This window comes from Trametes versicolor, assembly GCF_000271585.1.
Source record: "Trametes versicolor FP-101664 SS1 unplaced genomic scaffold TRAVEscaffold_12, whole genome shotgun sequence".
NCBI classification, from domain to species: Eukaryota; Fungi; Basidiomycota; class Agaricomycetes; order Polyporales; family Polyporaceae; genus Trametes; species Trametes versicolor.
Window position 1 is genome coordinate 143,188 of NW_007360332.1, and position 13,495 is coordinate 156,682.

The 13,495-nt window shown below is 58.1% G+C and overlaps 5 protein-coding genes across 5 annotated transcripts; 2 read left to right on the top strand and 3 right to left on the bottom strand.

Moving 5' to 3' along the window:
* Positions 1-186: 186 nt before the first annotated feature.
* MnP11s (versatile peroxidase VPS1) lies at positions 187-1,939 on the bottom strand (the record flags this gene model as incomplete). The annotated part of the gene is made up of 12 exons (XM_008045430.1): positions 187-199; positions 264-501; positions 569-606; positions 663-775; positions 846-908; positions 964-1,195; positions 1,260-1,394; positions 1,449-1,507; positions 1,575-1,600; positions 1,659-1,678; positions 1,732-1,775; positions 1,832-1,939. The coding sequence occupies 12 exons, from the start codon at positions 1,937-1,939 to the stop codon at positions 187-189; spliced, it is 1,089 nt and encodes a 362-aa protein (XP_008043621.1).
* Positions 1,940-4,315: 2,376 nt separating this feature from the next.
* Positions 4,316-5,830, top strand: TRAVEDRAFT_39957 (inosine guanosine and; the record flags this gene model as incomplete). Its single annotated transcript, XM_008045221.1, has 6 exons — positions 4,316-4,523; positions 4,600-4,679; positions 4,976-5,060; positions 5,114-5,161; positions 5,215-5,615; positions 5,690-5,830. The coding sequence occupies 6 exons, from the start codon at positions 4,316-4,318 to the stop codon at positions 5,828-5,830; spliced, it is 963 nt and encodes a 320-aa protein (XP_008043412.1).
* An 887-nt stretch (positions 5,831-6,717) lies between these two features.
* On the top strand, positions 6,718-8,928 carry TRAVEDRAFT_23620 (uncharacterized protein; the record flags this gene model as incomplete). Its single annotated transcript, XM_008045120.1, has 1 exon — positions 6,718-8,928. The coding sequence occupies one exon, from the start codon at positions 6,718-6,720 to the stop codon at positions 8,926-8,928; it is 2,211 nt and encodes a 736-aa protein (XP_008043311.1).
* Positions 8,929-9,736: 808 nt separating this feature from the next.
* TRAVEDRAFT_52321 (uncharacterized protein) lies at positions 9,737-10,869 on the bottom strand (the record flags this gene model as incomplete). Its single annotated transcript, XM_008045253.1, has 3 exons — positions 9,737-10,042; positions 10,104-10,373; positions 10,435-10,869. The coding sequence occupies 3 exons, from the start codon at positions 10,867-10,869 to the stop codon at positions 9,737-9,739; spliced, it is 1,011 nt and encodes a 336-aa protein (XP_008043444.1).
* Positions 10,870-11,329: 460 nt separating this feature from the next.
* On the bottom strand, positions 11,330-12,865 carry TRAVEDRAFT_133378 (uncharacterized protein; the record flags this gene model as incomplete). The annotated part of the gene is given in 4 exon segments (XM_008045431.1): positions 11,330-11,793; positions 11,962-12,364; positions 12,418-12,693; positions 12,713-12,865. The coding sequence occupies 4 exon segments, from the start codon at positions 12,863-12,865 to the stop codon at positions 11,330-11,332; spliced, it is 1,296 nt and encodes a 431-aa protein (XP_008043622.1).
* Between the last annotated feature and the right edge of the window lie 630 nt (positions 12,866-13,495).

Consider the following 13,495-nt stretch of genomic DNA (forward strand, 5'->3'; position numbering starts at 1 on the left):
CACTTATAAACTAACATTCATAGACAGCTACAGACGGCGATGTACACGTATCAACAGCGACTAAGTTTCCGAGTATTACACTAGCGCCACGATGCACAATAACGATTATTCGAAGCAGATCCAAGAAATAAGCGAGCGATTAAAACAGATGGAAAAGAGGCAAGTCCGGTGTTGTATGCTCCACGCTTAGCTGTCGGGGCTATACGAAACCAAGTAAGCATTCCTGAAGTATCGAAACAATGCCTGGCGGCCAGTCTACTCACACAACAGGGACGGAAGTCGGGCCGGCCTGGGTCTGGAGGACGGGGAAGGGCGTGCCCTTGCAGGACTGCTCGATGTCCTTGATCGTCTTGCCGTCGGGGAAGTGCGCGACGTTCGAGGCGGCCTTGGAGGGGACGGGGATGACCTCGGAGCAGTCGACGAGCTCGTACACGTTGTTCCCGAGCGTGGACATCTTCGCCATCGCCTGCGTGAAGCGCTCCACCATGAGCTTCTGGTTGGCTGTGATGCGCGTCTCGTTGTCAGCGAATAATTCTAGGCGTAGGGGGATGGGAGATCTGCGACTTACTGACGAAGGACTGCCACTCGCAAGCAGAGCGAGGGTCCCTAGGATAGAGTGTGAGCGCAAATCATCAGTCAGCCAGAATGCATGGACAACGCACCTGGCGATCAGGTCGTCAGACGCGAGGCGGAACTCCCCAGGGATGGGAGACTTGGCCTCTCCAACGTTGGCAGTGGTATCGTTGCCACTGAAGGCCGTCCCCTTGAGGAGGGTCTAGCACACGATGAAATAAGTATATAATTGATTACCACTATGGCGTTTGAGCGTCACGACGAAGACGCACCTCAACGTAGAACTGAGCATCGAAGGTCGACGGGGTGCTGTCAAACGGACTACCGTGAACGTTCTGTGGTCGGGGTGTGAGTACCACCGCTCTAAGCAAGATATTCGCGCGCACTGACCGGGTTAATCTGATCCTGCGCAGCGACGGTGTGCGACGCGAGCAGGTCGACGAGCTCGTTGGGCGAGAAGCCGGCATCGGCCATGCGCGCGAAGATCTTGTCGACCGGGTCCTCGGGCAGCGGGACGAGGTCCGGGGGCGACACCTGCGAGTGGTTCGAGCGTCCGGCCAGGAACTGGAGGCGCGGGCCGCCCGCGCAGTTGCTCACGGCGACGGCGCCAGCGAACTGGATGCTATAGGTGGAGGTGATTAATATGCTGATGATGATGGCAGGAGGGAGATGCGTTTATTACGCACAAGTCACCGAAGGAAACCTTGTGCTTGAGCGCGAAGGGGCGCTGCTCCTCGACGATCTCGTCCATCCCGACGCTAGCCTTGAAGTTGGTCTCGATCTGGGCGAAGGCCATGATGGAGCCGTCAGCGCCACCACCGCTGTGCATTTGATCAGTACGATGTTGACGCTGAGCGGAGGGCCGTAGTACGTACCCGAACTTCCCCTGGCGAGCCAGGGCAGGCGAGAAGCCGATAGCATCGTGGAAAGTCAACTACAGACGCCGTTCAGTAAATGGAGATTTTCTCGAGCTGCGCGGATGCAAGAAAGTTTTGACGTACGCGCAGAGACTCATGAGCTTCCTCTCCTACAGTAGCGCATGGAGTGAGCATTTGGCAGTCAATGTTCAAGGAAGGCGGTCTTACCGCACTGAGATCCGTCGAAACTGTGGCAGAGAATATTAGAACATAGAATGTAAGAAGGGCAAGAAATATTTACAGGTTCGTCTGGATATCGTCGAGGACGTCAAACCAGACGCAGCACTAGAAATCAACGGTTGAGCATGCCTGCAAACTCTGATACCAATTACAGTGCCAACCTTTGCATTGCTGGCGCTGCGACCCTTGCTGCAGGACGCTCTCTTCGACGGGACCGCAGAGACGACCGCGGCGAGAGCGAGGAACGATACGAAGACTTTAGAAAACATTGTAAGTTATGAGGGGTTTCAACGAGGGTGACCGTTTGTGGGGAAGCGGTTGAAGGAGAGAGTGCAGAAGAGAGTGCAGGTGAGTGCTCTGGGGTCTTCCGTCGAGCCAGAGGCGGTCTTTATACTCGTCTTCCTGTGTACGGGCGTTCTGCCCAAAACGACCAGCAAGCACGAACGAGCACACCGCCACGGCTACCTTGTGTGTCCCGCGGAGGTTGTGAGTCACCCAATAGCAACGACGCAGTTCCTAAGCCAGTGCAGGTTAGACAGATCCGGCTAGGACAGTTCACATACCTCTCAAGGTCACCGACGACCCTAGCCGCAGCAATTCGCGAGTCAGTGGGGCGTTGTCGCCGTGTACGCGTCGCCGACTGCACGGTACCGCGGGCAGCGATCCGGAGCGGGGATGCACAAGGTCTACCTGCTTGTTTGACGTGCACGGCCAACAACTGTTCCGTGTGATCGTTACGAACCCCAGAAGCTGCTGGGAAAAATAACGGGCCGCGTTTGATATTCCAAGCCACATTTCACGCCACGCTCAGATGTCGACGCCGCCAGGTCAGTACGAATGCAGTTGACGTTCTGGGATATTTCTCGAAGTCACTGGCAACGAGCCTCCGGGAGTAACTGAGTGGCTGTAGAGGGTTGGGCATGAGCTGATATCCATACGACAAGTCAACACGACGTACCCGTGCAATTTCTCTTTCTGGTAGGAGAAGAAGCATAAATGGAGTGCTAGTACGAAGATGCGGCGCACGATAGTGACGTGAGGGCGGTATACTAGCACTGCTTAGTGCTGGGATCAACAGCGCGGAAGTTATCTTTTCGCCTCCGTACCGGGAGTCCTGCCAGTCGTTGCGGTGCCTCACCGTGATATTCGGTGTACGTTTGTCGGTTCTGAGCAGACACGTCACCTTTGCAATGGGACTCTGCTAGTATCCCGCCGTTGCTACCATCCGGAGCTTGAAGCTGCGGTGTCCATGATCCATTGCCCCGACGGCGTCGGCGGGCGCGGCACGGAGTAATTGAGCCGTATCCGATACCACAGCCTCACTATAGACAAGACGCCGAGCGTGCACGCATAACAGAGAGGTACCGCAGGGTTATGCCAAAGACGCCGAGATCGCGGCAAGAGTCGAGATCCAAAAACGAACGCCGCGGCGAGCTCAGGGTTCAATGTGGCTGTGCCCCGGGTGCGGTGCGCTCGCCCAATTTGGTATGGACAGTGATCCTCCTCGAAATCTGCGACGAGTCCGCCACTTACGTTAGGGGGCAAGGGTGATAGCAACTGTTGTCCGCAATGGTCAAACCTAATGTGCGATCATGGGTGAGTATATCCTTAACAATGGGCTCATTTGTCCGAGTGGCACGGGATCCCGCGGCACCGACACATTTCCGGGAAAGCAGGCACACCGTTTAGAGTCCCTGAAACATGTGCGCCAGGAGCAAAAGGTGGCATGGAAAAGGTAGTAGACCATGAGTCTGTCTGCCATTTGGTATCATAAATACTGCACACAGGTGTTAACATGTCAGCGCCGGAATGACATCTTTCGCTCGCTGGGTGCAGTGGCGGACCAACTTTGTGCGCATTTCCCGGGCCTCCTTGCACTTCCACACGGTTCTCGAGATCCGATGCATGTTCCATAAATACTATATGTGGAACTCCCATGTCGCGCACTTGGAGAGCATTGCAGCAGTCACTCGATGTCGCACTTGGCAGATCGATGTGTAACGCATGCGGACACTCACTCACGGCCCGTACGGCTATGAGAAACTACCGGCCCGGAACTCTACGCCTTCCATGTCATTCTTGTGTTCCAAATTCCAATGCGGTGGGCATGAGCGGTACTATGATGCCTTGATGGCCGGACGAAAGGATCTCGGAAGACATTCTAGTAACTGCCTCGGAGCGGCCCGCCCATGACCGTGCCGAAAACAAGCTTTACAGACGGCCCAGCTCGAAGAGGGTGAGATCTACACGTGTGTGCTAAAAATAGGAGTGAAAGCCAATGAAGCACTCACCTCGTGGGACAAAGTAAGATGCAACGGTGATACGACGAGGGCGTCGCACTGCCTTGTAGGTGAGCGCGCGACGCGGCGAGGGCCCGGCAGTTTCTCCATGACGCGCCCTCACCCAAGGAGCAGGTTTCACGCCGACAGACAGGGACGAGCGTGTGAGAGAGACCGGAAGAGGGTTCGATGCGCCGGGCGGGTTGCCAGTGCGCGCCTCCCTCGGGCGCTCCGATACCGCGATGATGATCTTAGTCGCCTTCCTAATCGGGCGACCCCAAAATCGATCTCGGCCTTCGTATCTCTCCTGCTCCTGACCACATCCTGCCCGCAGGAGACACCCACAGTCCTGAGAACCCGGCCAAGATGGTAGTCCTCGGCGCAGAACAGTCCGACGCCCAGTCGCTCCCCTTCGAGGCGACACTCGCGAAGCTCGCATCCGTGCTGCCCGAGAAACTGCGCCGGCCCCGCGTCGGCATAGTCTGTGGCTCCGGGCTGAGCACGCTCGCCGCCGCGATCCGCGACGTCGTGGAGGTGCCTTACGCATCTCTGCCCGGGTTCGGCAAGAGCACAGGTACGCCTCCCACCCTGCCGTGTGTGTGATCGTGCGACTGACAGCGCCACCGTCGCGTCGTGATAACCTTTCGTAGTCCTTGGACACAAGAGCCAGCTCGCTTTTGGCTTGATTGGCCCGGGCGAGGGTGTCCCGGTTGTTGCGATGCTTGGACGCGTAGGTCACTTTCCCCTGGTGTGGCGAGCAATGACTCCTATTCACTGGGGTGTGTAACGAAAGCAACGGCACTGGGCTCTTGCCACCATCACACTTCGAAACGAAGTAGGGTGGTGGCTGCTACTCTGCTCACTGTTGTCCCTTGACGTGCGCAAACAACGGACTTTCTCAGGTGCATGCGGCTGGTTCCTGATGACGGCAGGAGTACAGTGCACGCATTGCTCTGGGGAATATGCATGACTTGACCCGTCTCTCTTCGCATGCAGGGAACCGTTATTGATATTGCGGCTAGATAGCTTCATCCATACGAGGGACATGGCCTTGCGACCGTGGTATACCCTATTCGCGTGATGGCACGGTTGGGAATAACCCATCTCATTAGTACGTACTCACTCCTTACCTCAGTGCGCTCGATGCTGATGCTTACACGACAGTCACGAACGCCGCTGGCGCGCTCAACCCTGACATCGCCGTGGGCACGAGTACGTGCGCCTGGCACAACCTCTACGCGCCCACACTGACACTGGTCGCGTAGTCGTTGTGATACAGGACCACCTGGCGCTCCCAAACCTGACGGGAATGAACCCGCTTCTCGGCCCCCCGGCTGGGCCCAACTACCCCCGCTTCCTCCCCCTGTCCTCTGCCTACTCTGCCTCACTCCGCCGGCTGGCGTTCCTTGCGTCGCACAAACTCAAGCTCGGGCTAGACGCGCTCGCTGAGGGTGTCTACGCCTGGGTGTCTGGGCCGACGTACGAGACTCCTGCGGAGGGCCGGATGCTGCGAAATGCTGGCGCCGACGTCGTCGGTATGAGCACGGTGCCTGAGGTGCTGGTAGGGAAGGAGGAGGGGTTGGAAGTCATGGTCCTCAGTCTGGTCACGAACATGGTAGTTATCCCGCAGAAGTACAGAAGCATCAAGGAGGAAGTAGAGGCGGAGGTAAGCCCTTGCGCCCGTCTACTCGCCGCTCTGCGGTGGCACATCACTTCACGAAGCTCACTAGCCCTTCCTAGCTCGCGGGGAAGCCCGTTGTCCAGCAGAAGGAGGAGACAGTGTCGCACGAAGAGGTGCTGCTAATTGGCAAGCAGAAGGCGGAGGTGATGAAGAATCTGGTCGGGAAGATTGTCGAGCTGATCGCGAGCGAGAGCGGCTGACGGGGATGCGTGGTTTTGCCGTATTAGTGTATTACGTAAGCCGATATATAGCCCATCGCGAGCGCCGCGTTCGTCGACGAGCCCACCGACGACGACGACCCCCGCCCGTCGACGAGAGTAGGTGCGTGTTCATCGTCCCCGACGGCGCCGATGAGGTTCTGACCGTCGTGTGCCCCGTTTTCTTTGTCGTTCGCGTCACGCTGCTGCGACCACTTTGTCACCCCCCGGTGTGGCGTCGTCCCGTACCCGACTTTTCCCTTCGGTCGACCTCCCACCTCCTGCTGTTGCTCGACCTCATTGCACCCGGCGACGACCTCCATCTGCGCTTAACTGCTCTTTTTCAATCATCCTGCCGTCCCTCCTACGTGGAAATCATCGTGCTTGACACTGTAATTCTTGCCGGCCTCGAATCATCGTGTCTAGCCACATCCCCCTCGTCAACCCACTGCTGCAGAGTGCTTGGACAGTCGTCGTCCTCTAGACTTGATTTTTGCCGTCTTTTATACCAAGTGAGTCATGTTCTTGATGGTCTTCGATGGTTTGCGGAGGACGTTGGAGGAAAGAGAGTCCTGTGGCTAGGCGAAGCCACAGACGCTCGGAGTTGGTCGGCAGTTCATGCCGTCGCGATTTTTGCGCAAAGTAGGCGTTTTCCTAGGGTGGGCATACGGCACATGCATTGTCTGGATACTGACGGAAGCCGAGGAGGATGCGGGTACATCGAGTGCTTGCCCCATTGTCGGGCAGCAAGTCATTGAAAAACTCCCTCCCGATCTCGCTGGCTTCGCCTCATAGAGATGTGTACTGACTATTTCACTTACAGCATATACCCGCTGGCCGACATTTACAATCATTGATATATCCTAACTAATCACCACTAATTCACCGACATGCTCGTCCGGGTGATCCCTCCGTATGGCCAAGCGGACATAATGTTCAATTGCACCATGTCGGACCCGATGCACGACGACGATAAGCCCTGTCCAGGCTCGTGGCGCGTACAGCTCGACACCCTGGAGGCTTTGCAGGAGGAGGGCCTCGCTCTCGAGTATCCTAGGGATATCCACGCTCTCGACAAGGCGGCGTGGCAGTCTGCGCTCATGACCGAGATCATTTTCGACGTCAGGCAGCAGGTGCTCGCGTGTATCTTTTTCGACGGATATACCGTCTCCTGGCCACTCCAGTCGACGGCTAACGTCTCAAGATGCATGGCCTCACTCGAGCTCGTCATGTCTACGGCGCGTGGGATCAACCCAGGCCCGGAGTCCGGCCGCAGGTCCTGGGGCCACGATCTGCCATCAGCACCAGTCTCCGAGGCTGCTCCTGCTCTGCAGTCCGAGACTTCGTCGATATCCACGTCCTCCCACCGCTCGAAGCACAAACGGCAAAGGTCGCTGCTCGGCTCCATCGTGTCTGCCTTCAAGGGCATCCTCCCGGACAACATGGGGCGCAACTCGGGTCCTATCCTTCCTTCGTCCCTGCCACCACTGAAGATTCCCTCCGGGCATGCTCGTTCGGCGTCAACGTTCTCTCGCACTCAGATCTCGCCCCCGGGTTCTCCAACGGTTTGCGAGCCTCCCCCACCGCCGCCGTCGGGCTTCAGGTTGGTCGTCCGTCCTCGCGAGCCTATCCCTCCTCCCCCGGCGTGCAAGCCACTGGAGCCGGACCAGATTCTGCGTCGATATGCGCGGTCTGTCTTGTTGGACACGGTTCGCGAGCACGTGTATCCCATGTTCTCTACTACCGGGCCACCGTCCTTTGAGGACAACTCTCGTCCTATGGAATGGGCTGCGCAGGTGGCGGGGTATCCGCCTGGCTTGTATCCGGCATGGGCTGCTCGGAGCATGCTCCGCCAGACCGAGGACCGGTTACGGGAGATGATCATGGATGCGAACGCGCGGGGCGTCGGAGACGCCATGGCGTGCGGTGCAGTGGGCTCCGCGCCTATGACCAGCCAGTCATCGCGGGATTCGGACGACTCGGATGATACTATCTCTGCGAGCACCAGCGCGAGCGCGACCAGTCTCACCACGGAGACCGACGGGTCCTCTGTACACACGCCCCTCGATTCGCCGACGTGCTCGCCTTTCGTTCCTTCTACGCCGTCCTTCGCCAAGCTTCCTCTGGTCGAGCCGAAGATGCTCCCTCAGGTTCCTCGCAGCCCCTCCCCTCCACCGTACGACTTCGACATGTCGGCATACCACGCGCTCACGAATCTCCGCGCACGGCTGTTCTCCATCCTGTCCCGTCTGGGTTCCACGCCCCGGCAGATCCACAACCTGCAGCTGGGCATCCGGAACGGCTCGGATCTCACCGTTCTGGAGATCAAGAGCCGGCGCCGCGCGTGGAGCTGTCGCGACTTCGTGGGCGGGGCGCGTCTCTCCCTTGTCGGATTGTCCACCCCTGCTCGCAGCTCTCCGCTCGCGCGCTGCGAGCCCGTCACCGCGGAGATGGTGGCTCAACTACAGGCGCAGGCTGCGCAGGAGACGGGGCGCACGCGCTTAGCGTGCCTGGCGGACGAGGGCGCTGAGTTCGGCATCCCCGGCGCCTGTGCGGGCGTCAAGGTCATGACGAAGGAGCTGGACTCGCGCCTGTTCTCGCTCGAGGAAGAGGACGAGGAGGACGAGGAGGAGCCACATGCGGGGTACCAGTCTGGCTACGGCTTCCAGGAGTATGTGGAGGACGAGGAGTGGCGCAGCGGCCCCGAGTATGACCTGGAAAGCGGGCTGCTTGCGTTCCCTCGGCCTGAAGCTGTCGCCCCATCTGGACCTAGTTCATACGCATTGCCACCGTCGCATTCACATCCGATGGTCCGGACTCGTACGCGGAGCATGCGAGTAGAGCGTCCTTCTGTGCCGTCTGCCGAGTCGGAGCCCCATTCGCTTTCGTCCGCAGGAGGAGGGCTATCGCCCAATTCGCTACTATGTCAACCGCTGAACGTCAAGGTTCCCGTACCTGTGATCCTTGACAATGGCTCCGAGTTGGCCGGCGGCCTTCGACATGGCTCCGAGTTCACACTGTCCATGGACCTGCCTTCACCGTTCTCTCCTGCGCCGCGAGGGTGGGTAGGTGACAATGTGGCTGGGGCGCCGTGGCGATGAGCTACGCATCACCGTCGTGAATCTCGAATGCGCTTCGGCGTTCCACGCGGCGAAGCCTCCTTGGTCTCGCCGAGGTTTCTCTGGCGCCACACTTGACGCCAGGTCGTATAGGATGCGACTCATGCTCCCAGGTCTCCATCTGCATCGCAATCAAGGTCCGCTTCATCTTCATCACTGTGCTTCATCTCCCTGCATTTCTTCATGCCTCCTCACGAGTACTCCCTAATATTATATCCACGGTATTGTCGCATTTTCCTGCATCGGCCACCACCATCAATCATTCATCCCGCGCATATTCTTCCACACGCACTCATTGTCTGCTTTCTCCCCATAACTGCTTTCGCACACTCGTCCTTCGCATCGTCGCATATTATAATGACCCTTCACTTGCTCTGTACATACTGCATGCGTTCGCACGCACCCATCCCCCATCCCTTCTCGTAATCCGTTGCACGAAACCAACCATCAACCACGTCATTTCTCCCTTCCCCGGCCGTGCCTGCTTCACGTATAATGTCCCTTTGTGTATCATATAGTCCCTCCCTTCTCGTGGGTCCGGGATCAGTATCTTGGAACTTCCCGTCTGGCCGACGCCGTTGTGCACGTAGTAGTACGTACTGATAGAATCCGGAAATCAAAGGGTGTACAGACACCGCATAGACATCGTCAGCCGGAGTCGTCAACCGGAGGCTCATTCGGCCCCGCACGAGGCGAGCATGCTTTCGCTGTCATCCTCGTACCCGCTCAATGATTACACTACAATTACATCCGGCTTCTGACATTTATACCTACAAGGCCAGGGATCTAGCTACCACTTGATGTCCGTCTCCGGTTTCCTATCCACGCATATACTCAGCTCCCAGTCCCCCGTCCGCTTCGCCCACCGATACATCTTCACGCCCCCATACCCGCCCCTCGGGCCCGCCATCTCCGCCACCAGGTCCGCGAACGTCGCCGGGTCGTCCCTGCGCGAGACGTACACCTGGCTAAACGAGCGCAGGCGGTCGTACACCACAATGTTGTCGCGCCCAGGGCCCGCGAGCCCGACCTGGAGCTTGACGAGGAACGGCTTGTCCGCGTGGACGTTCGCGTGTGGGGTGGACGGGCTGCCGACCTGCATGCCCGCGAGGATGTCCTCTAGCCTCGAAGTCCAGGGGCCCGATGGGGAGCAGGACGGAGGCGCGGTAGTTGTCCTCAAAACGCCGTTTCTCCGGCCGGAAGTCCGGCGGAAGGAGTTTCGTGTTCATTTCGAGCAGCTTCAGGAGGAGCTTCTGCTCGAGCGCGGTCGCGCTGATGTTAATGCCGATGCCGCGCAGGGTCTTCGGGTCGTTGGCAACCTGGTACTGGCACCAGCGGGCGCCGTCCATCGCGTTCGTGCGCGTGACCGAGTGGTAGAGGAGCACCATCGCGGGTGTTTTTGTGTCTATCTCGTGGACCTTCAGAAACTGCACGCATCGCGGTGAGCATGTATACGCGAGTTTGCGGCGAGATGTAAATGTGACCTACCCGGATGTTTATGGCCGACTTTTCACGATCTGGGTCCTGTATCGTGCACCACATAAAGCCGTTGTCCAGACCATTCGCTAAGCTCATATGCGTTTGGCGCAGGTCCATGAATGGATCCGTGAAGAGCTCAGGTGAGGCGGACAACCCCAGGAGTGCGGCCTGGCTGTTCTGCCGTGCTTCGTGCATATTGCCTCTCTTCACGGCGTCGAGCAGGAGCCGGGCGCTGCTGTTGATTTCTCCGGTCTTGACGAGCGGCCACATGGGAAGCTCTCGGAGTTTTGACGGGTCGGGACACCTGTCCTTCCCCTGAGCGGCGTCGAGTGCGTTGACCAGACGCTTTTCGAGAACCGCATCGACGAGTTTGGTGTCCTCTGGAAGCTCTATTCCCATCGAGGCCAACACCGTCAGTTTCTCTGTGCGCGTGAGTGGCTCCATGGCGTGTGGCGTCGAGGAGAGAAGACAAGTTGCGGAATCCATTTTTGCGCGAACTTGAAGCCCAGGGGTATTTCCAAAACAGGCGATCTCTCGGAACTTGCCGGCAGAGGGGGAAAGTGGCAGGAAGCGCCCAATTTGCCTCCTCCTCGGACCTCCTCCACCCATGGCACGTCTTCAAAGCTTCAAGCCCTATGCTGGCTTGCCGTATAATGTTTTCTCCGCTATGAAATCCCTCAGAGTGAAATATACCAACGCGTTCAGGAGCGGCCTCCGTGTGGATCGCCCTATCCACCTAGGCGAGACAGGTTTCGACTAAGTTCGAGGTTAGTGGGAAACTAAACAGGTGGTTCGAGACGGCCCGATGGAGACAGACCACAGCAGGCTGTTCCTCGCCATCGCTCGTGACAAGACCCAGCGGCCGCTCTTCGTGGATTCTAGCCGATCCTCACAGCCCAAGGATCTACCACCTAATGTCCGTCTCCGGCCGCCGGTCCACGCATATGCTCAGCTCCCAATCGCCCGTCCGCTTTGCCCACCGGTACATTTTCAAGCCCCCAAACCCGCCGCGCGGGCCCGCCATCTCCGCCGCGAGGTCCGCGAACACCGCGGGATCGTCCTGGCGCACGATGTACACCTGGCTGAACGAGCGTTGCCGGTCGTACACGGCCATGTTGTTGTGCCCGAGCTGGAGCTTGATGAGGAACGGCCGGTGTCCGTGCACGTCTGGGTGCGGGACGGACGGATCGCCGGGGCCCATCGTGGGGATGTCCCTGATGCGCGTTGTGGACGTGTAGCGGTTGATGTTCGCGGAGTACATGTTCTCCATCCCGGGCATGGTGGGGCGGAAGGTGACGGTGGACCAGCGGCCGCCTTTGAGCGAGCGGCAGGTCGGTTTGTGGTGTGGCCAGTCAATCTTCTGACATGCTGAGGAACAACTAATCGTAAGCGATCACGGAAAAACGACAATGCACAGCATCGGGACGAGCCATATGCTGGTGTTGAGAATATGCGCAGGACTCCGCAGGGGGGTTCCCTATGATTAATGCGTTTCTCACTCTAGCATATGGCTTTATCCATTACAAGAGGGCTTACCTGGGGAGCAGTACGTTGCAGACTGGCATTGACTGCATCGGGATGTGCCGCTTTTGCCACAGACCTCGCATCCAGTGTCATGGGTGAGTTTGCTGATCGCCTCAAATCCGAGAGGACCGATGGGGAGAAGTACGGAGGCGCGGTACTGCTCCTCGTAGCGTCGTCTTTGGGGCTGGAAATCGGGGGGGAGGATCTTCCTGTTCATCTCGAGCAGCTTGAGGAGGAGTTTCTGCTCGAGCGCGGTCGCGCTGATGTTCATGCTGACGCCGCGCATGTTCTTCGGGTTGTTGGCGATCTGATCTTGACACCAGCGGATGCCATCCATAGCGTTTTCACGCGTGAGCGAACGGTAGAGGAGAACCATCGCCGGTGTTTTATCGTCGAGTTTGTAGACCTTTAGGAACTACACATTCCGCGATGAGTAGGCATGCTCAAGTCGATAAAGCGGGCACTTACCCGGAGATTGATGGCCGAGGTTTCGCGATCCGGGTCCTGTATAGTACACCACATGAAGCCTTTGTCCAAGATGTTCGCGAGACTCATATGCGTCTGGCGTAAGTCTATGAACGGGTCGGCAAAGAGCTCGGGCGCGGCGGACACCCCCAAGGACGCGGCCTGCATGTTCTGCAGCGCTTCGTGCATATTGCCTCTCTTCACGGCGTCGAGAAGGGGACGAGCGGTGCTGTGGATGTCTCCCGCATTTACACGGGGCCACGCAGGAAGGTCCAGTAGCTTCGACAGGTCTGGAAACCGGTCTTTGAGTGTGCTCTTTTTCCTGAGCAGCGTCAAGCGCATTGCGCAGCCGTTTGTCGAGAACCTCCTCGAGGAGTTTAGTGTCCTGGGGAAGCTCTATTCCCATAGAGGCCAAAACCTTCAGCTTTTCCGCGCGTGTAAGCGGCTCCATGGCGGGTGGCGTGAAAGAGAGAGAGCGACGAAAATTCGGACTTGGCCCATTCCCGAAGGAGCGATGTCTCGGAACTTGCCGGAGTGGATATCCGGAAGCGCCCGTTTTGCGACAATCCTCAGGCTCCTCCGACAATCCTTCGAAGTTGCTCGGTTTCCTCCTCAATCTTGCAACAGAGTCGATGGCATCATATACACACCGTATCTCATAAGTAAGTGAGTAAGAAGCATCTGAGCGTCGTCTCTAATGCTCACAGTGGATAAGCCTTAGTAGTGAGTAACACCGCTCTATGGGCGTCGCTGCCTTGAAGTCGCGGCTCTGTACGACTTCCCTGCACCGAGGATATTTTGCTCGGGAGCCTTGCATGAAATGCTGCTCCTGTCACTCCCCTGTTAATGCAACGGTTTACCGCTGAAGATAATCTGTGCCGTGCTGCCCTCGAGGTGGTTCTTACACTTCCGAAGACGTGTCTCGCCAGCGCGAATATGCGGCGTGCGTCAAGGGCATGACGTCCTTCGTCGTCCATTACACGTCTTAAACGTCATTACCCTCATATACCCACTTCATGCGCTGCCATAAGCGGGAGTGCTACGAGCGTAGCGCTCCTCCCATGCGACAGAAGTCGCTGGC